Source organism: Stenella coeruleoalba, assembly GCF_951394435.1.
Source record: "Stenella coeruleoalba genome assembly, chromosome: 8".
NCBI classification, from domain to species: domain Eukaryota; kingdom Metazoa; phylum Chordata; class Mammalia; order Artiodactyla; family Delphinidae; genus Stenella; species Stenella coeruleoalba.
In genome coordinates, this window is record NC_137154.1 from 52654795 (window position 1) to 52675700 (window position 20906).

General features: G+C 55.0%; 1 protein-coding gene across 6 annotated transcripts in view; it reads right to left on the minus strand.

The window, feature by feature from the left end:
• ARRB1 (arrestin beta 1) overlaps window positions 1–20906 on the minus strand; it is a 78595-nt gene continuing 57689 nt past the window's right edge. For 4 of the 6 annotated variants that reach the window (XM_079930165.1, XM_079930163.1, XM_079930166.1 and 1 more), the window contains exons 6-16: window positions 19752–19811; window positions 18890–18957; window positions 16579–16714; window positions 15627–15711; window positions 15126–15198; window positions 13995–14132; window positions 12750–12833; window positions 11517–11540; window positions 8531–8601; window positions 7700–7751; window positions 1–6357 (exon numbers count right to left, since the gene is read on the minus strand). In XM_079930165.1, the coding sequence (XP_079786291.1) occupies window positions 6246–6357; window positions 7700–7751; window positions 8531–8601; window positions 11517–11540; window positions 12750–12833; window positions 13995–14132; window positions 15126–15198; window positions 15627–15711; window positions 16579–16714; window positions 18890–18957; window positions 19752–19811 (903 nt within the window). In that variant the 3' untranslated portion in view covers window positions 1–6245. The remainder of the gene's footprint in view (window positions 6358–7699; window positions 7752–8530; window positions 8602–11516; window positions 11541–12749; window positions 12834–13994; window positions 14133–15125; window positions 15199–15626; window positions 15712–16578; window positions 16715–18889; window positions 18958–19751; window positions 19812–20906) is intronic. The other 2 variants (XM_079930164.1, XM_079930162.1) reach the window with 1 other exon arrangement.

Consider the following 20906-nt stretch of genomic DNA (forward strand, 5'->3'; position numbering starts at 1 on the left):
ACCACCTGACCCAGCTAGTCCAGGGCAGCAGGGACAGCTTCTGCTGGTCTATGTCCTGCCATGGGCTTATGAGACAGAAATAAAAGCACAGCCAGCATCTGTCATAAAAGACCTTTAATGGTCTCCTATTTATGGTTCTTTTTTTCATTAGAACGGTTAGAACTGTCCTGTTAGAGTTGAATAAACTGTAATAACTTATCTGACATAATAAGGAATGCCACAGGTACAACAGATAAACCTGGCAGGTGACCCAGGAATAAGGGTGTCACAAAAGAATCACTTAACAGAAGGGCCACAGACCTGGAGACCAGTCTCCACCACCTGTCACTCCTCACACCCAGGATCCACACACAGTACCAGGTTGAGTGCCGGCTCCCATTGGAAAGGAAGGCGCAGCCCCCTCCCCCGACATCTGTGGCTAGACCCCAACACTGAGCAGAGACGTCCCAGGAAGACGGCCCATCCAACCATCATCCCCCGAGTGCTCCTGGATCTCCAGGGCAGGCCATGACCACACCCCGAATTTGTGAGCCCCCCTTCATACCCACCTCTCCCATGACCCTTGCAGTAATCCCTTTGAGTTGGGCAGAGCCGGGCACTATCTCCATCTTACACAAGGGGAAACGGAGGTCAGGTACCCAAGGGCACACTCGGACTGAACACAGAATAGCATTGGGCGCTCTTTCTCCCATGCCACGTGGCTTGTTGTGCCCCGACTCTCACATTTCCACCTGGATGCCCTGGGTGGGGACCGGGCAGGATGCTGTGCCCAGGGCTGGTCCAGGTCTCCCCGAAGTGCCCACCTCTTAGTCAGCCCCAGTGAGGGACCTGGGCAGAGGGGCAGACCAGCAGGAAGAAAATCTGGGGGACTGGAGGTAGGGAACCAGCCTCTCTTCAGACACCCGCCTGTTGCCCACACATTCAGTTGACCGCAGAGGTGGGCATGGAATCCTATGAGAATTGCTCGAGGGAAATTTGCTGCTTAAAGGGTCTCTGGAGGAATCCTGCCTTCATAGGAGGGACTTTTGTCATAAAGTCCTCCCTTGGCGTTTCTTTTACTAAAGCTGGCTGTACATAAAGAGGAACCTAACTCTAGTTTCTCTTCCCACCACGCTGTCCCTCTGCCATCTCATGGGCCTGGGCCGGGGGAGTGGGGTGTCACACTGGGGCACAGACACAAGTCCTGGGGTGGGGCTGTGCCTCTTTGCTTCCTCCATGGTCCCCCACAACGCCTGGGCCAATTTCAGGGCCAAGACCCGTCCTCACAGCACCAGGCCCCCGCCCAAATGAAACCCAGGCCGGAGCTTCAGTGGGGGTGGGCTACAAAACCAAGTGTGTGTGTGTGCGCGCGAATAAGCAAATGCTTGAGCCTGGGTCTGTGACCCAAGTTCCAATAGGACGATACTTTATATTGGAATGCTAGAGTCATTCCAACAGGAAATGCAAGAATAGAAGCTGGGCTTGCTGGTCTAAGATCAAACCTCAGAATGGTGGTTTGAAGAAGTTTTTCTTCAAAAGAAAGTTTAAAGGTGAAACCTCAATAGGCAAGACAGATAAAAGCAGAGTTGTTCTGGTGGAAGTGGGAATGGCGGGGAGGGCTGGAGACCTATCCTCGGCCTCCACCCCCATTCTCCCACCTTAGCAGCCCCTGACGAAGCTCTGTGGCACACCAGGGGTTCCACAGCACCTGGTTTGAAAACCAGTGTGTCAGAGTCTACGGGTCATGGGTCCTGGGGATCTGTGCTTTGACTTCCCTTTCGGGGTGAAGAGTTGGGAGAGAGTGATGGGGGGAGGATGCTCCCCCTTCAACGGGCCTCTCTTTGAAGCCACCGTGCAGTGAGCCTGCAGGGGAGTGGTAGAGGTGGGGATCCTGCCCCATGGGTAGGCCATTCCAGTCCAGGGAGCTGCCCGGGCCAGGAAAGCAAAATGCCAGGCCCAAGGCAGGCTTATGCACGAGTCGGGGGAGTCTGTTTTGGTCCTTGTTGACTTTAAAAACCAGAACAGGTATAGGCCTATGTCCATGAGACCCTATAAGAGTCCAAGATCGGGGCCTAATGCCTTCCTCTGGGATGGGTGGAGGATGTCCAGCCCCCAGTCGCTGGCAGGAGGGAAGCTGCCTTTGTGGGCTGCTGAAACCACCGGGGATGCGTCAGCTGGGGCTCGGGTCTCAGCGTAAGAGGCCTGGGTTTTCCCCGGACCCCAATCCCTCCCAAGTTTCACCAAGAAGCGACAACTGGCAGCTCTGGTTGGTCCTGGAGGGGGTCTTACACTTTGAAGGGAAGGGGCAGGCAACTTCTATTCCACTTCACCCTTGGGGTTCTCTAGTGGGGTCGTGGGGGGGTTAGCACCCCTGGGCCTGGGGGACGAGGCTGTCCCTAACCTGGGATCAGATCCAATGCTTCCTGACCTCTGACACCAAGGTGTGCCCCCACCCCCCCCAATCACTGACACAATCCATGTCCAGTCTCTCTGTCTGGGTTGCTGGGACCACTGCCCGGAGACACAGCATTCCTGAACAGTATCTGAATTTCCCTCTCGGCTGGGTCACCAAAGCCGAACTGGCCTCGTCTCATCCTGGCTGACCTCTGCCTAAGTGACATGGGGGCAAGAGATGAAGATGGCTGGGAGGGCTCTGCCAGCGGCAAACTTCCTGTGTGACCCTGGGCTACCCCCCCGCAGCAGCAGGGCCACAGCCTGGGCAGCCGTATGCAACTTACAGAGCTGACTTGCATCTCCTCTGGGCCTCACAAGTTCCTCGAGCTGGGCAGGAGAGGGATGGCAGTCTCATTTTACAGTTAGGGAAACCAATCCCAAGAGGTTGAATGAGTTGCTCAGGCTCCTCAGCTGGGTGGTAACAGCCAACACGGAGCGGCATCGTGGACTCGCAGGCCAGGGTGCTCTTCACGGCACCGCGTGGGACCAGCTTGTCAGCAACTCCCCCAGCTGAACCAAGACCCCAAGTGAGTCCACTCTCAGTTTGTCTGGGCTCTGAGACTGAGAAGGCCCGTGGAGTCTAGCCAAAGAACTCTGTCCTTATCTTCACGGGGACTGAACTCTTCTCTAGGTTGGAAGGCTGAGGAAGTCCAGCTGGCCGTCTGCCTGCGGACTTTCACCCCGAGCCGTGCTCTCCCTTCCTGCCCAGACTGCTATCTACATGCCACCCGCATGGCCCACTGCAAAGTCTCAGTGTGGAGAGGCAGGGTCAGCACAGGCTCCAAATGTGTGGACAGAGAGAGCCAGTACTGTGGGCTGGTGCCTGGAGCCCAGTGGGGCTCCCCTACCCCCAGTTTCACTCCAAGGGTTCCCCTGGACAGGCTGACTCCAGATGGAGAGGGGCCCTGCAGAGAAGAACTCAGTCATGCTTAGGGACTGCAGGAGAAGCGGGGTCTGGAACCAACCAGAAACTTGGCAAGATGATCTGTATGTTCTTTCTCTCAGGAAGAAGCCTGAGCGTCCCACTGGGCTGCAGTGCATGTCTGTGCAGGAGGGCGCCCAGCCCAGGGGCAAGTGGGGCTAAACTCCAGCCTGTGACAACTCAAGAAGCTGTGCATTCCAATGTGGGTGGAATCCACCTGGAAGGGACACCATTTCTAATTCATATCAAGGCACTATACAGACTAGCAGTGATCACGGAACCCTGAATGCAATGGCCCCCTCGCTACTTCCCGTAAAACTTTCCCTTGACCATGCACTTCCTGAGGACAGGGGCTGGGACTGACCCAACTCTGTGTCTCCAGTGCTCTGCGCCAGGCGGAGAAGTTGTCAACCAAGGATGGTTAAGCCAAATTCAAATGAACTTGCCCACTGCCCTTCTGCAACCCTGGGCCCAAAGAGTAAATAAAAGGCTAAATGGGCCCATGATGCTTCTTGCAGCTGGAGAAATTTCGGTTCAACACTGGGATAAACCCAATATGGTGAGCGTGATTTTGAGGCGGAAGGAGGTCAAGAAACCAGCCTGAAAAAGCTTTTGTGTGACCGGGTTAGGGATGGGGGAAGAGGTCTATTTGTAGGCAAGTGATCACCCCCAAATCCTAAAGGGTCTTATATCAGCCCCAAAGGTTCCAGAAGACCACCCTGAAGAGCATATGCTTGCCATGCATTGTTCCAACAGCTCATTAACTCTCCAGCTGCCCAAATGAGGTACAGACTGCCCAGCAGGTTCTGGGAGGGGCTGGGTGCAGCTGGGACCCCAGAACTGGCCATGGGTGTGTGACTGCCCCAAGCTGACTTGGTTCTGACCTGGAGTAGGGGTCCCTAGGGTTGAGTCTTCATGAGATTCAGAAGGGAAGGGCTGGGGTACAGCGCCAGGCACGTGAACTGGGTAATTTCACCATGGAACGTGGTTGCTCGGTCCACCCCAGGAGGGGCTGGACTGAAAAGGGTTGAGATGCAACTTGTACAATAAAATTTCGCCATCTCCCTTTTTACAAGTATGGGACAGGGATAGAAAGGAGCAAGAGATCCCCTTGCCCTGCGAAGCAATATATTTGCTTGGGTATAAGGTAAACTTCAGGACATCCAAAGGGGGTGTGAAGTACTGGAGGGCTTATCACAAGCTCTTCCCCCACCCACCTCAGCAAATACAAGCTCTGTCCTTCTGTAACACTCGGGCCCTAGGGCCAAGCAGCTCATGCTAGCTTTGGCCACAGCTTGACATCACAGAACCCCTCAGGAGCCCAAGAAGGGCCTTTCTCAGGCCTGGAGTGGGTGTGGGGTGGTGGTGCTAGGTGCTCTCCATGGCCCTGCCACCTCTGGGGTCCAATGAATCCTCGCTGGTAGCAGACAGATCAGAGTCAGTGGCTCTGGCTCCACCCACCAGACCAGAAGCTCTAATGTTCACGAATTCCTGGAGGCAGAGCTGGGAGGGCCCTTTGTGAACATCTGGTCAAACCCCTTGGTTTTCTAGGTGAAGAACTGAGGCCCAGAGATGGAAAGGAACTTGCCCAAGGTCACACAGTAAATGAGCAGTAAAGGTCAGACAAAAACAGATACCTTTTAACACTTTCTGCCTCATTGTCTGCCTGCCCTGTTGCCCTGGAAATGCCCCATGTCCCAATCACACCAACACTAGCCAATGGGTACTGGGTACCCATGACACTGGGAACTACTGGGGCGGTCATCAACTCCCCAAGGAAACAAAGGAGTCCCCCCCTTCCTTTTAGGTGAGGGCATCCTGATGGACCCTGCCACCTTCTGGGGAAGGATCCTCTTTGACTGTGGGCACAGTGACCTCAGGTGCTCTCTCCTAGCCTGCAGGGGCAGCCCAGCCCGGCCCTGGAGAACTGCAAGGGCAGGAGGACACCGGTAGCCCTCACTTCCCACACCAGTAATCACTTCAGGGGTCACTGATCACTCTTAGGTCTACAAAGGAAGGGAGCTGGGCAGACTCTCATCTTCCCAGCCCGCCCCCATCTCTCAGAGTCACCCTTCAGGAAACCTCCTCGGGACCTTGGTGCTTTCTGAAGACCCCTCCCTTCTCTCTTTCTTCCTCTGTGCATATTTGTAGATAGGACACACACACAAGATACAAGGCAGTTAGGATATTACATCCTGACGATACTGAAATAGACTTGGGCTACTTCACACAACTTGCCTTAGACTAGGTAACTGCTGGTAAGAAAGTCAGTCCAGCTACTTTGCTCCATTCCTGGGGTCCACAAACCTTCACCAATGTCACTGTCAGTCACAGAGGGTCATGGGGGGGGGGATGGGGGAGGAAGGGGAGAGGTGTTTGGTGGGTCCAAACTGCGAAAAGAACTGCACGGAGAATCTATCCACCGGTCTGCCCCTCCCAGCCAGAGGTTGGCCTTCGAGTCGGTCATGTTTTAGCTGCCAGAACTGTGTTAATCACCTGGGAAGGTGGACATCCTCTCACGTGTCTTGAGCCCCCATCCCCGCCCCTCCAAGCCCTCATGCCCCATCTTCCCCTTTCTGCTCCCCATCCCAAGTCAAATTCCAAGACCAGAGCCATGTTGGCCTTTCTGGAGGTCAACAGGAAAAGAGTGGGGGATGGAGAGGTGACTGCAGTGAGAGTGGTGAGGGTGGTGCACGTGGCCCTGTTGGCATGGTGACGGGGCCAATCCTGAGGCCAGAGGTTCACCACCGTGACCTGAAAGACCACTGGGGCCCCCGGTAGAAGCTGGAAGAACAAAGGGGAGGGGGAACCAGGGCAGGAAGAAGACAAACAAGCATCCTAGTGTGTGAGAGAGGACCTGGAGCTGCCCGGAGGGAGGGCCGGCCCCAGTCTATCTGTCGTTGGGCTGTGGAGAGCCGGTACCGTCCTCCTCTTCCTCTTTGTCATCCTTCATGCCTTTCAGTCTCTGGCGAGCAAAGTCCTCAAACACAATGTCGTCGTCGCTGGTGGGAAAGACAAGGAAAACGGGTGTGTTTGCAGGGCAGGGAGAGTAGGCTTATCCAGGGGCTGGAGAGCCTGCACAGCCAGGTGGGACCCAGAGGCTGGCCTCTGGGACTGGCCTCGGATAGAAAGGCCTGCCAGGCTGGCACATCTGGATGCCCATCAATGACAGTGGGACCAGCCAGTTGTGGAAATACCAGAGGGAGGCATGAGTTTGCCTAAGGGCTGGAAATTGACCCGGTTCTTGAGGAGTTGGGGTCAAGGGACACATAAAATTGGGAGAGGGGGTCAGTGTGGCTGGGTTAGGGCCAGAGGAGGAAGTTATTCCCACAAAGAGGCCAGGCCACCAGTAGTTTCACAGCAAATTCTATTCTGAATCCCCCAAGAACAGGCCCAAGAAGCCCCATTCAACCACCCGAAGAAAGCACTCCTGTTTTCTGCACAGGAAGCAGTGGGCCTGGCTTGGAAGAGAAAACCCCTTTTCTCCAGGGAAGTGTCAGCTCACATTCTACCCTGAGGGATCTTGGATAAGACAGGGTCTGTGGGGGGCAGGGAGGGGGGGTAGGCCAATCTAAATAGGGGGGCAGAGAAAATGTGTGTGGGAAAAGAGGGTGCCTGAGGGGGTTTCAGGGCTAAGGGCTGCTTCTAAGAACAGTAAGTTCCCTTCTACTATAAGACATGTCCACATAGGCCCACCCAAGGCCCCAGCCCCACAGAATTCAGCCAGCCGCATGGGGTGTCCTCATGGGGTGACTTAAAACCCCATATCCCAAATATCTCCTGGGGGACAAAGGAAGTGTAGATTTGGAGCTGGAGTGAGAAAGCTGCTTGGCCCTGGAGGTATTTCCTGATGTTCGCCCAGGTCCTCCCCCTCTGGCCACTGTCCGGTGACACGACAGCCTTCGACCGCAGGGGAATCCACATTGGTCCTCGGGAGTCAGAAGCAACAAGATCCCCAGAAACTTCCCCTCCCTACGGCCTGATTCCACTGGTTGGGTGAAGCCCAGGCAAGAGAGCCCCAGCCCAGGGCCACAAACCAGCCCTGTGACAGCCGAGCAGGTGCTGTGGATGGACGAACGGACTGACGGACTGACGGACGTGCAAGGACGAGGGAGGAAGACAGACCCCACCAAGGCAGGAGGAAGAGGAACAGGCACCGAGGGTCCTTCAAGTCACATGCAGGCAAGCGGGTTGCTGAAGAGGCGAGCAGAGGCAGCTCTCAGCAGAGGGGTTAGACCAGCTGCTCCTCAGGGGGTTAATTAGCATAAATGCAAATAACCAGGTAGCCCCGCCCACCTCCCAAGGCCCGCCCCCCCATATGTCTGCAGGCAGGGTTTGGCTTACGTGGTGTCAAGTTCTATGAGATTGGTATCTACTGGAGCCTCGTTCTCTGGAACTAAACACAGGGCAGACGAGCGCCCATGGGTTATTGGTGAGTGGGCAAGTGGGCAGGTGGGCACAGGTCCCCACCCTGGGACAACTAAGCTAAGATGGGGAGGGAAAGGAGGAAGGGGAGTGGAGAAGGGGGGGCTGGTCCCTGGTCTTGGTTAACACCTCGAATAACCGTAAATGCAGGGAGGAGGGTCCAGGGAGGACCAGGGAGGCCCACAGCAGGCCCAGGAGAACAGAAAAATCTCTGGACCCTGCTCCTTTTGGCACTTCTCCAGCACGACTTAGATTCATTTGTCGCATGCAGGACTGTCACTAACTCTAATACAACCATTTATTCACATTTTCACATCTCTGAACTTGGGGTATGTTTACAATCAATGGCATTTCAAAGTTTAATTGTGGGAACACTTTTCTTTCTTTGTGGTACATACTACAATGTTTCTTTCAACCGAAACAGTCTTAGGTTTAATCCGGTATCACTTGGAAAAATTATGGGGATGGTGTGTCCAGGGATCATCTTATCCATGCAGCCCCTTCCGCTATGCCTGGATGCCAGACAAGGGCTCCAAGCATGGCCTGTGCAGCTCCCACCACCACCCCCAGCCCAGAGAGAACAGAGCCAGACCTCTCTATCTCCTGAGGAGTCAGATGCAAATAGGAGTGTGGGCCTCACAAAAGATCCCATGAGCTGGGGAAAAGGCGTGACCCTGGGCTGAAGGCTGACCCAGAGGTCGGTGGGGTGATAGGGATACCCCATCCCAGTGACCCACAGATTCTGCTCACCTTCCCGATGCGGGGGTTCCTCTTTGGGCTTGGGGTGCATTAGGGTGAAGGGCAGCTCCACAGCCACGTCACTGAAAGAGACCCAGACCAGTTGAGCCTTGAATCCAGTCCCAGGCTGTGAGTGTCAATGCCCTGTCACTTTGAGGACTGGGGAGGGTTTTACGGTAGCTGTGGGCCAAGAGGCAGGAAATCTGGCCCCAAGACCCAGTTCCACAACTCTCTGAGCATCAGTCTATCTGGGAGTTGAACTGGGAGATTTCTTCTCCTGGCTCCAAAAAACATGGAAACTTCCCCTTTCCTGAGAAGGATCCCTGGATTCCCACGAGCTGGGAGGAGGCACAGGGGTGGGAAAAGGGTTGCCCAGGGCAGTGAGTGTGCATCTTGCTCGCTGAGTGGCTCCAGAGGTGCCCTGAGTCCCTGCTGGCCTCAAATGGCCACAGCCAGCCCAGCCTCCCCTGACACTGCCCTTCCCAACTTCCTGGTTGGAACTCCTCCCACCCTCACTCTGTCTTATCTCCCAACATCTCCAGGGGGCTCCTGTGAAAGTGCTCAGGTGGCCCTAGCCCCCTGCAATCTAGATGAGGCACTGCTGAGGTCGGCTTAATCAAATTCAAGCTAGATGGGACCCAGGCCCCAGCACCGTCTACATTGTGCACAGAGCCTTGAAGCTGTGTGGGGATGGAAGGATGGGAGTGGTGCTGCTACTGGCTAACGTTTCTGACTGGGCCTTCTCTCCCCTTAGCCCTGATGGACAGAATAATAACAAGAGCAGACACTCACATGGTACTGACTCTGTGCCAAGGAGGAGTCTACTTTTTTTTTTTTCCCGCCTTGCTGCTCAGCTTGCAGGATCTTAGTTCCTTGACCAGGGATCAAACCTGTGCTCCCTGCAGTGGAAGCGCAGAGTCCTAACCACTGGACTGCCAGGGCATTCCGCCAAGGAGTAGTCTAGAGTCACTCATTTAACCTTCACAACAACAATGTACAGGCTGGGAAATTGAGACCAAGGAGAAAACGCAGCATATCCAAGGCCGTACAGCTCTTAAAAGAAAGTGACAGGGCTTCCCTGGTGGCACAGTGGTTAAGAATCCACCTGCCAATGCAGGGGACACGGTTCAAGCCCTGGTCTGGGAAGATCCCACATGCCGCGGAACAACTAAGCCCGTGCGCCACAACTACTGAGCCTGTGCTCTAGAGCCCGTGAGCCACAACTACTGAGCCCGAGTGCCACAACTACTGAAGCCCGCGCGCCTAGAGCCCGTGCTCTGCAACAAGAGAAGCCAGCCAATGAGAAGCCCGCGCACTGCAACGAAGAGTGGCTCCCGCTCGCCGCAACTAGAGAAAAGCCCGCGCGCAGCAACAAAGACCCAACGGCAGCCAAAAATTAAATTAATTAATTAAATAAAGAAATTTAAAAAAAAAAAAAGAAAGTTACAGACTGAGGATTCTGACTCCCTAATTCACACCCTTAACCCTGTGTGATAACATCTCAGAATTGAGAAGGTGATTCCACCCACCCTCTTTCTCCATTCCAGACAAAAGCAGCCCCGAAAGCTCCTCCACTCCACTTAGGTGGTATCACCCTACAAGGCCCTGTCAACTGTGAGCGCCTACAGGCACATCATCTTACTGACTTTGCTGCCAGGGGCCGGTTGAGAGGAGGATGGGGCAGGGGACGGAGGGGTCAGGGGTATAAACTACGCAACCAGAAAGGGCTGTTCCACCAGCCCCACCACTCACTGAGGAACACTTCACATCTTTTTTTTTTTTTTGGTACGCGGGCCTCTCACTGTTGTGGCCTCTCCCGTTGCAGAGCACAGGCTCCGGACGCGCAGGCTCAGCGGCCATGGCTCACGGGCCCAGCCGCTCCGCGGCACGCGGGATCCTCCCGGACCGGGGCACAAACCGGTGTCCCCTGCATAGGCAGGCGGACTCTCAACCACTGCGCCACCGGGGAAGCCCCAACACTTCACATCTTTAAGTCTCACTGAGCTTATCTGGAAAACGGGGCTAACTATACCTACCTTCTAGAGCCACTGCCAGGAGGTGACGTAGGTAAAAGGCTTGGTTAAACTGTGACGCTTGTGCCTGCCAGAATTATTACTTCCCCTCAATAGGAACATGGGGGTTCATAAGGCTATTGAAACAATTTGGCTTTTTTGTTTTTGTTTTTTTTGCTTTTTGCTTCCAAAGGGGATTGCTTCTCCAGGTTCACTTGGAAAAGTGAGCTATCAGAATGGAAGCTGGTGGAAGACTGACTGTCAACCTTCACTAAAGCCATCCAGAATACAGATGGAAGAATCTGGACCTTAACCTTCCACCAGGCTATGAGCAGTCAAGGGCAGGGTGTGTATCTGATTCCTCTCTGGGAGCTCAGTCCCCCTCACAAGGCTGGGCTCAAGTATGGGTTCAGGAAATTCTTACTGAATTACATTGAATTGAATTTCACCTCTCCAAATGGACTCAGTTTTCTTGGATGAGCAATAGTGGCATCTTGTGACAGGAGGAAGCAAAGCACTGAGTTTGGGGCACAGGTATTTTTGGAATGCACGTGGATCCAGTTGGCTCCAGGAAGCCTTGTCTACAAAGGCAGATCTCAGGACCTCTCCCTGACGACACTCAGCCAGCAGGTAGTTCTCATTAGTGTAGAAGTTTGAAAGCCACAAAGCCTGCATTTCTCCAAAACATCCTGTAAAACAGACTGATTGGGGGCCACTCCCCAGATAAATGGAGCCAACTTTGCTGTCTGCAAAGGTCCTTGTCACTTGGGTAGGGTGGAAGAGCAGGGCGAGGTTTGAAAGGAGAAACTGCACCTCCCCAGTCCCTCTGGAGAGGATCCTAGTCCCGGCACAGGCCTGAGCCTGGCAATCAAAAGTGACCGCTAAGATTCCTTCCAACCCAGTGCCCGTGATTCTGGACAATCAGGACAATGGTCTCTGGGCCCTTCAGGCAGGTGAGTTGATCAGGTTGAAGGAAGGGACTTTACCTGGATGCAAGATCTCCCAACAGGCTGTGGGTGGGTCAGAGGAGGCGGGAGAAGTGGTCAGGAGAGAGTTCAGAGAGGAAGAAAACAGAAAGCACGTTCATTTACCACCTCTGTTCCCCTTTGGGGTAGATTAGATCCTGGGACACACTCTACCCACCCCAGTTGTAACTGCTCGTTCAGGGACGTACGGAGGTGTGAGCCCTGTGTGGGGAACTGGAACCCAGGCCCGGCTAAGCCAAACTCCCTGCGAGGGGAGCCCCAGGGTCATTATCTGTAAAGGAGACATAAAAGTTAACCCCTGTGCTGCCTGCCCTGGGGAGGCTGGGGCTATCCAATGGCAGAAGGAAGCACTTTAGGATTCCCCAAGGGTTCCTCAAGAAGGAGCCTGAGGCAGACTGTGGGTCCTGCAAGGACACGGGATTTGAGATTTGTGATTCTGAGATGTCCTATAATATATGGTCCGTATTACACACTGTCACCTGCACGAGGCATTATTCTAAGAATAAAGGAGACTCGATGTCTAATGCTATTAGCTTTCCAATCTTTTCATAGAAATTTATGAATTAAAAAAAATCCCTCTGACAAAATAGAAATCCTAATTCTAGGTTTATAACAACATGTGGGCCCAACATATGGAGAAAAGTGGGAGTTCTCTCTGAGCTTCCACCAGACAGTGCTCCAGGTAAGGGAGTACGTTTGGTCTACCGCCATGACCCCAGCAGCCAGCCCGTGACCTGAGATTAAGGGAGGAGATTTCAGGAAATGTGTGAGGAATTGTCTGGGCCTCTGTTTCCCCATCTGTAAAATGGGAGAGTCGGAGCATCCCCAATCCAACTCTGGAATTCTGAGCTCCTTGAGCCATTTCCCCAGCAGATCAGCCTGGGTATGAGTTGGGGTGGGTGCTGTGCCCTGAGACATGATGACGGACATGGCACCCTTGTAGACCCCACAGCACAGACTCTGAGGAAGCTGCCCCCCACTTCCCACGTGCCCAGACTAGCGATGGGGAAGAGGAAGAGGAAAAAGAGGAAGAAGAGGAGAAGGGGGGAGGAGAGAAAGAGGGGAGGGGCAAGAGAGGGGCCAAAGGCCTCTGAAGTAGAAGAGGGAAAGGGGAAGGAACAGGATTCAGCTAAAAGGTCCAGCAAACAGGCAGAATGGGGCAGCGGGTGTGGCCATCAGGGACCTCCCTGCTGTACTTCGGGGTCTGGGTCTGGGCTGGGCTGTAGCACTTACCCTCCCCGAGACACCACCAGCTTCACCTTCACTTTGTAGGAAACAATGATGCCCAGAATCTCCCGGTTGGCTCCTTCCCTCAACCTGCAAGGCGACACGGGGAAGTCGGTTCACAGGGCTTGCTGGTGGGCAAGACCCGGCAGGATGGGGTGCGGTGTGGGCAGCAGCCATCGGCCCCTTTCCTGGCCACTCAGCCACCAGCTACAGGCAGAGCCCAGTGCGTGAGAAAGGCGAGGTCTGCTCTCAGGGAGCGGGAACTCAGAGCCCTGGCTTCCGAGTCTGGCTTTGAACCCCTGCTTCCCTCCAGGGGCCTGAGTCCCAGCAGTGCTGTGCGGAGCGGCTCTTCCTGCTCTCACGTGGATTCCCTTTGTCTCACTCCTGAGCCAGAGAGGAGAGGGCAGTTGGCGGGGGAGAGGAGGGGAGTGGGTACCAGGGAAGACCCTGCAGGAAGTGATGCTTTAATTAGGTCTCGAAAGCAGGTAGGATTTGAGCCAGGGAAGAAGACAGCAAACGCTCCAAGGGGAGATGGTAGCATATGAAGGGGCGGGTGAGACAGCGTTTGGGCTGGAGTGGCGGGCAGCGGTGCTGCAGAGGTGGGTCAAACCCCAGGAAGGGCCAGACCTCAGCGGGCAGGGCAAGACGGGTCCCCACACCACCAGGTCTCCACTAGTGGAGGGTGGCCTCAGGGAGTCAGTGGTGACCGTGGGACAGGAGTGACCCTATGTTATGGCCCTGGGATCTCTGCCTTCCGGGGACACCCCCACGTGTGGTTTAGCCCAGCTCACCACCCTCAAATCTCCAGACTCCCCAGGCCTGTCCTGAGTCACCCTCTCCTGCTAGGACCCTCCCAGAAGCCACTTCCTTCCAGCCTTGCTCTGCCTCAGGGTCACACTCTATCCAACAGAAGACATGACGTCAGAAGCTCCTGCCTCTTGCACGAAGCCTTTCCAGGTTGCCCTCCCCTAGGCAAGCCAGCAGAGCGCAGCACTGACTACGAGAGGCTGGTCGAGTGGTCCATCTTGCTCTCTGGGGCACCCCTGGATAAGGGTGGGATTGGGGGACAGCTTCTCTGGCAGTTCAAGCTCATGAGGACAGGCCCTGGACAACGCTTGAGGAGAGGGTAGCCTGAGCCCACGCTGGCACTGGTGGGACCAAGGTGGGTGTGGACCCGTTTTGGGGAAGGGTAGGGGAGCCAGGGGAGGGGGGACATCCAAGAGCCTGGGACTAGGGAGGGTAGGTCCTCACAGGGTGCTGGAGGCCAGGTTCGTGTCCTCATGTTTGAGCTTCCCGTCCAGGGCGAGGCCCCGCTTCTCTCGGTTGTTGGCCAGGAAGGGGGTCAGCGTGTAGACCTTGCAGAATGTCGAGCTGGGCGCCACTGTGTCACTGGGAAGAAGGGGGACCGATGTGGAGATGCCCCCCAGAGCCAACCCCAGCCCAGCCAGGTCACAGAGCCGGCCCTGCTCCAAGTCCCCCCCCGCCACGAAGGGGCCACATGGGCCAGGCCCAGCTCTGGCAGGGAGACCCCTGCCACCCAAAAGGGGCACATCTCTGCTCCACATGCAAAGAGCAATGACTCTGGGGTGATCCAACAACTTCATTCTTGGTTCGTAAGCAGGTGCAAGGTTTTAAAGATTCAAGGTACTGCTCGGCCCTGTGCTGTTTGGCTAGGATAATTTTTTAGTGGAGACAGCATGGACTTTTTCTTTCCCTAACACATCATTATGAAAGAATTTCAAACATACAGGAAAACTGAAAGAATTGTGCAGTGAACACCCATATACCCACCCCCTGGGTTCTACAATGAAGACCTTATTTGCTGTATCTCATCTCCATCCATCACGTGTAAGGTGTTTGGATTGTTCAGTCTTGACCTGCTTTTGCTCCATCCGCCATCCCCCTTCTCAACAATGAGCGAGCTGGGGTGTAGCAAGCCTCAGAGTCAGAAGAGCCCCAGCTCTGCCGCCGGCCAGCCCTGTGAGGCTGAGCAGGGCACCTCTCTGGCCGCATTTCCTTCCCTACGGACTGGGGTCAGCAGCAACCCCAACTCAGAGGGCTTTGTGCGATCTAGGTTTCCAGTACAGTGCAATTATTCTCTTCCCTCCATAACCCCGGTCCTCTTAGATTCACTAGCTCTTATTTTGTCATTCTAGTTTTAGTGGGTCTTTCGCCTGACTGTAGCATGCATTTCCTTATAGCTAAACCAAGTGGATGGTTTCTAAAAGGCTGTTCAGGGTCATTTACACTGAGCGGCAAGGAAATCTGAGGCCAGGCCCTCTGCCAGGTGGAGAAGAGCCACCTGGACCTGTGACCAGACCTAGGGCTTCTCTTTTCCCCACCGGATCCCACACGCCCAAAGCTGGCCTTGCGCTCACTTACTCGGCCTCTTCCATGGCCACGGGGCACTTGTACTGCGCTGTGTTGAAAAGGCAGATGTCTGCATACTGGCGCACTGGGGAGGAAGAGGGAAACAATGTGGGGTGAGCCAGGGGTCCCAGGCTCCCCGAGTTGGGGATGTTCAGCCCCAGACAACAGCCAGTCCACCAGAAGCTTCTGCAGGAGATGGACCCATCCTCTACATGGCAGCTCAAACATGCCCACTCCTTCCATAAACAAAAATCTCCCCCTGAAAGACAGCCCTGGCCAGAACCCAGGGAACCTAAGAGAAGAGGGGGCTTCAACAGTAAACTCATTACCCCGCCAATAAGCAGCCTGTGTTACCAGCCTCAAAAGCCTTGCCCTTTGGCTTAGCAGGCCTTGGGCTTCTCTGTGGGCCGGTAGTTATGTACAAGGCTGTTAGTGAGGGGAGAGCCTTCAGCTACCCCAACCCCTGGGAGGAGTCCCCTTGCCACCCCCTGGGCCGGCCCTCTGCCCGAGTACCCGAGATCTTAATCTTCTTCACTGTCTTGTTGGTGTTGTTGGTGACGTGGACGTTGACACTGATGGGTTCTCCGTGGTAGTAGATCTGGGAGGTGTAAGAAGGGAGAAGGATGGATGGGAAGCCTCCAAAGCTTTAGATGATGGGGAGGGAGAAGAGGCCCCACACACATCTCCTGGGGTTCCCCAGGCCTTGGCCACTCTGACATTGGCCCCAAGTTCATCAGCCACTTCCCACTTATGCCACTGGGCATGTTAAACTTAAGTTCCTTTGTGGGACCTTGAAAGATAATTAAGTTAGAAGGTGATACTCCTGTGTTCCACTCCGGGGTTGGCCACCAGAAGTAACGATAACAGTAATAATAACGGTAATGAGGGTGAGAGTGGTGTGACCTTGAACAGGTTATCTAAGCCTCAGTTTCCCCCTCTGTACAATGGAGGGACTGGAGTAGGTGATATATCAAGTCCCTGCCGGCTCTGGCTGCCTGGAATTTAGACCCAGGAGGGTCTGGAAGAAGCAGGAGAAAGGTGGGGAAGGGCTGATGCACTCACTGAGGGAACCTGCTCTGAATCCTCATTGAAGAGCCTCAACTTGCATCTTGGCCCAAGCACTTGCCTTCAGCTGCCCCCCCAAAGGGAGAGGAGGTGCTCACACTTCAAAGGGGGACAGGGGTGCAGGGAGATGGCCAGGACCCAGGAACCTTCAGGAGGTACGCTGACTTCTGAAGTCAATCGCACACTTCGAGCTCATGCCCCACCTCTGCCACGCCTTTAGTCCCCAAGAGGCTTCTCCAAATCCTCCAACGGAGGTCTCAGATTCCCTGAGCCCTGTGATCCTTGGGCTGGAGGCAGAAGCTCCCAGCCGAGGAGGCCCGGAGGGCATGAGAGAGCTGGGATCTGAGGCTCCAGCCCTGGGGGAGCGGCCCCCACCCCCGGCCAAGCCCGAGCCTCCTACCTCCTTATCCAGGGAGGCCTCCAGATGCAAGGGCTTATCCGACATGAGGAACTGCCTGGTGGTCTCGGCTGTGGGCTGCGGGCCGGGCCTCTCCGGGGCGTATTGCACCTTCCGGATGATCAGGCGCACAGAATTCCTAGTGGAGATGGGTAGAGCAAAGGATGACCAGAGTCACGTGCCTCCATCCTCTTTCCTTGCGACCCTCACATCCTTCTCTTGCTGAAGAGACTGCCATGGTTCCCATGACCTCGGACTCCAGTCCAAACTGCAGAGTTTGGCATAGGGCCTTGTCACCATCTGGTCCCACTCCAACCTCCTCCATCTTGTCCCCAGCCTCCTCCACTTCTTCACTATCATTCTCGATGGTCTATCTAGTCCTATTTCTAAAGCTCTGCTTATACTGGGTCCCAGCCTATAACACTCTCTTCCAGCTTCTGCCCTCATTTGCTTCCTTCCTCAAGGCCCAGCCAAACACCTGCTCGACCAGGAAACTCCCGAGATCCGCCCACTCTGATCTTCTCCTGGTCTGAACTCCCTCCCACCACATCAGAGGCCGAACCGTCCCACGGCAGCACTTCATGTGGATCTGTGTGCTGGTAGCCAGCGGGACGCTAAGAAAGGGACCGTTGTTTCACTTCCTGCATCTCTTATGTCACCTAATAGTGTGAGTTCTTTAAGGACAGAAGTTTTTGTCTACATTGTTCACTACTGTATTCTCAGTATTTATGACAGTGCCTGCTGCTATATAATAAATACCTGCTAAGTATCTATTAAATAAAAATATACACAGGGAGCAAGGGGCCCATGAAGAAACGGGGCTCAGAGAGGTGAAGGAGTTCAGTGAGGAGGTGTGGATTCAGGCAGGGGGAGTAAAGAGGATAAAGACTCAGTGAGAGGATGGAGGCCCAGAGATGGGATGGGGCTCAATGAAGGTGATGGGCTCAGGGAGGAAACAAGGACACAAAGATTTGGTGAGGGGATGGGACTCAGTCAGGCAGTCTCCTGTCAGGTGTGCTAGGTATCCTGGCATCCCTCTTTCTCAGCTAAGCCACCTCCATTCCCTGAGCTGGATAGCCGGGGCTAAAGTCCTAGCTCTCCCCAAACTAACTATATGACCTTGAGTAAATTAACCTCCGTGCCTCAGTCTCCTCATCTGTAAAATGGTGACAACAGCAGGACCCACTTCTTAGGGTTGCTGTGAGGACTGAATTAGTTCATACATGTCCGTCACTTTGAACTGTGTCTGGTGTCTAATAAGCTCTTGATAAGTGATAGTTGCTATATCATTATTAGTAACTCCAGCGTGGACTTAAAATATCCCATTGGTGGTAGGTGCTGGCTCTCAATGCTGCCTCCTCTTCCCTGCTCTGGTTAGGCCACCTACCACAACCTACAACTCCCTTCCTTTCTTCTGATCTCAGGGCTTAAGAAGAAAAGGGGGACAGAGAAGCAAGGGAGAAGGATCCCATCTCCACACACACGTAAGCTGCCAGGCTGGAGTTAGAGATGTGCAATGCATCCTGCGACCACTAGGTGGCAGACTCAGCCCGCTCCCTAAGAGGCTGCAGCGCCCTCAGGAAGCAGGGTGCATCAGAGCTGGGGTCTGAGGCCAGCCTCGCCGGGAGCCAGAGCAGAGCCCGACCCCAGGAGGGGCAGGTGTGAGCGCGGGGCTGGGCAGCTCACCCCAGAAGTCAGGGCCAGCTATTTCTGGCTGCTAGCTTGGACTCTCTGTCTGCCCAGGGCTGTGTCTCTCCAGGAAAAGGTTTCCCCTCTCTGACATACGGCTGACCTCCTCCCTCTGCCCTGGGTGGGTTCACGTTCTCCCCTTCCCTGCCTTGCTTAGAAGCCTCCATTGACACCCCCCTAACCCGCCGCCACAACCTCCTGCTGATGGCCTCCCAGGAGAACTGGGAGATGGGGGTCCAAGCTGGCGGGAAACATCTTGTTCACTGTTTAAAACAATCTGATTTTCGTTTTTCGTTTTTTTTCCAAAACAAAATTAAAGGACACGCCGTCTGGAGAGGAAGAGATTAGAGGCAGGGAGATAAGGGAAGCGGGTACAGTGGTGCAAAGGAAAAAGCGCTGAGGCCTGAGCCAAGGCAACGGAGCCACCTCCCCCAGGAAGCCCTCACAACCTGCAAGCCTTCCCGAGTGCCCTTTGCAGAGTTCCCAAGGCTGGAATGTGAGGCCCCTCCTCGCACACTTCCAGGCATTGTGACTTCTGTCTTCTTCGGACTTTGCCCATCCTGTCTCCCTACCCCTGCCAGCAGGCAGCCCACGCCCAGGCAGGCGGAAGCTGCGCCCTTCTCACCGCTTGTGGATCTTCTCCTCCAGGTTCTCGGCGCAGAAGGCTTTCACTTCATAGTCCACACCGCAGGCCTGTGGGGAGGGGTCACTGACCGCAGAGCCTTGGAGAGGACCGGCTCCCGTGAGCACAGCCTGCCCACCCTCTCATGTAACAAGGCCGCTGGATGGGAGCACCACGTTCCCACGGCCTGACCCCCCTCGTCTGACTCGGAGCCCTGCGCTCAGCCAGCCGCGGGGCTGCCTCCCCCATCCGACCTTCCCGCAGAGCTGCTCCCTGACCGGGCTCCTCTCCAGACTCCTGCCTGTCTGGGGGGCTGTCCTCATCACTCAGCGAGGCAGCCGCCCAGAAACAACAACAGGCACCTCTGCAGCCCTGTTTAGAGAGCTCCCCCTGACCTCCGGTGCACAGACCCTGCACTGGGCGTGTCCCTGCAGCGTCTCACTCCACCCTCTAGACCGCACGACGAGGCACATCCTACCACCTCCATTTCGCAGATGAGGAAACGGGCTCAGAGATCTGAGGCCTGGGCCACTCATGGTGTCACTCCTCTCTGAGCCTCAGTTTCCCCACCTGTGAAACAGTGATGACGGCACCTCCGCACAAGGTTGTGAGGCCAGCTGGTTTTCCAGAGAACATTCTGCAGACGACACCGAGGCCAGCGAGACTGACCCTGGGCACATCACTGAGTGATACCGTATCTGCTGCCCTGTCTGAAAAGACCGCTTATCTGAGGTGGGATCAGCCTGGCCTAGAGGCAAGGAGGCTTCTACACGGAGGGTTCCAGCACCCTCCCCAGAGAGAAAGCCAGGGAACTGGAGACACAGTGTCCTGGACCCAGAGAGATGCTCCCTTGGGGGTGACCCACCTTCCCTGTGTCTTCAGGCCCCGGCTGCAACGTCACAGAACATGGGAGGTTCGGAGCGATCTGTTAAGAGGACGGACAGGCCTGTCACATTCACCACTGACCTCTCTGTGTCTCCCACCCCAGGCACCCATACACACATTCATCAGACCAGGGGACCCTGAGGACAGGCCATGTCCCTCCCATCAGACTAGGGAATTCAGGGGACAGACCATGTTTCCCCCATCAGACCATGCCAAGCCACGCCCCATGTTAGACCAGAGGCCCCTTCAGTTACACCAAGGATTTCAGTGTTTTTCTTTATCTAAGGGTTTAACCCAGCACAGTCCCCACAGAACAAGAGGTGAAAAGGTCTTTCCACGATGTCCACTGTGGTAGGCAGAATAATGGCCCCCCAAAGATGTCCACATCCCCATCTCCAAAACCTGTGATAATGTTACCTTAAATGGCAAAAGGAGCTCTACAGTGTGATTCACTTAAGGATCCTGAGATGGGGAGATTACCCTGGATTAACCAGATGGGCCTTATCACAGGGTCCTTAACAGTGAAAGCAGGAAGCAGAAAAGACAGCGTCAGAGTGATGGGATTCGAGAAAGACTGGACCAGCCATTGCTGGCTTTGAAGATGGAGGAGGGGCAGGCTAGGGACCAAAGAGTGTGAGTGGTTTCCAGAAGCAGGAGAAGACAAGGAAACAGTTTCCCTCCTGGAGCCTCCAGAAAGAAGGCAGCCCTGCTGACACCTGATTTTAGCCCCGTGAACCCTGATTTTGATTTCGGACCTCCAGAACGTAAGATAACACATTCGTGTTTTAATTAGCAGGTTTAATTACTACCAGGTTTGCGATGATTCCTTAGAGCAGGCACAAGAAGCTAACACATCTATGACAGAGAGGATGGCTCTGCATCCTCTCCCCTTCTCTGACCCTCACAGAAAGCCGGGGGATTTCACTGAATCACAGAACCAGAGTCTGAGAAACAGTTAATTTGAAAATCCAGAATCTTGGGGTCTTGGAGTGGAAAGATGGCCGAGCAGGGAAAGCCACTACTTGCCATCCTCGTTTGTGAGCTGGGTTGAAGCAGGGCTAGTGGGCAGCCGGTCTGAGGGAGGAGACAGCCTTGCGGTGACCCAGGGGCCAGAAAGGGCTCCTTCTTTCTCTGC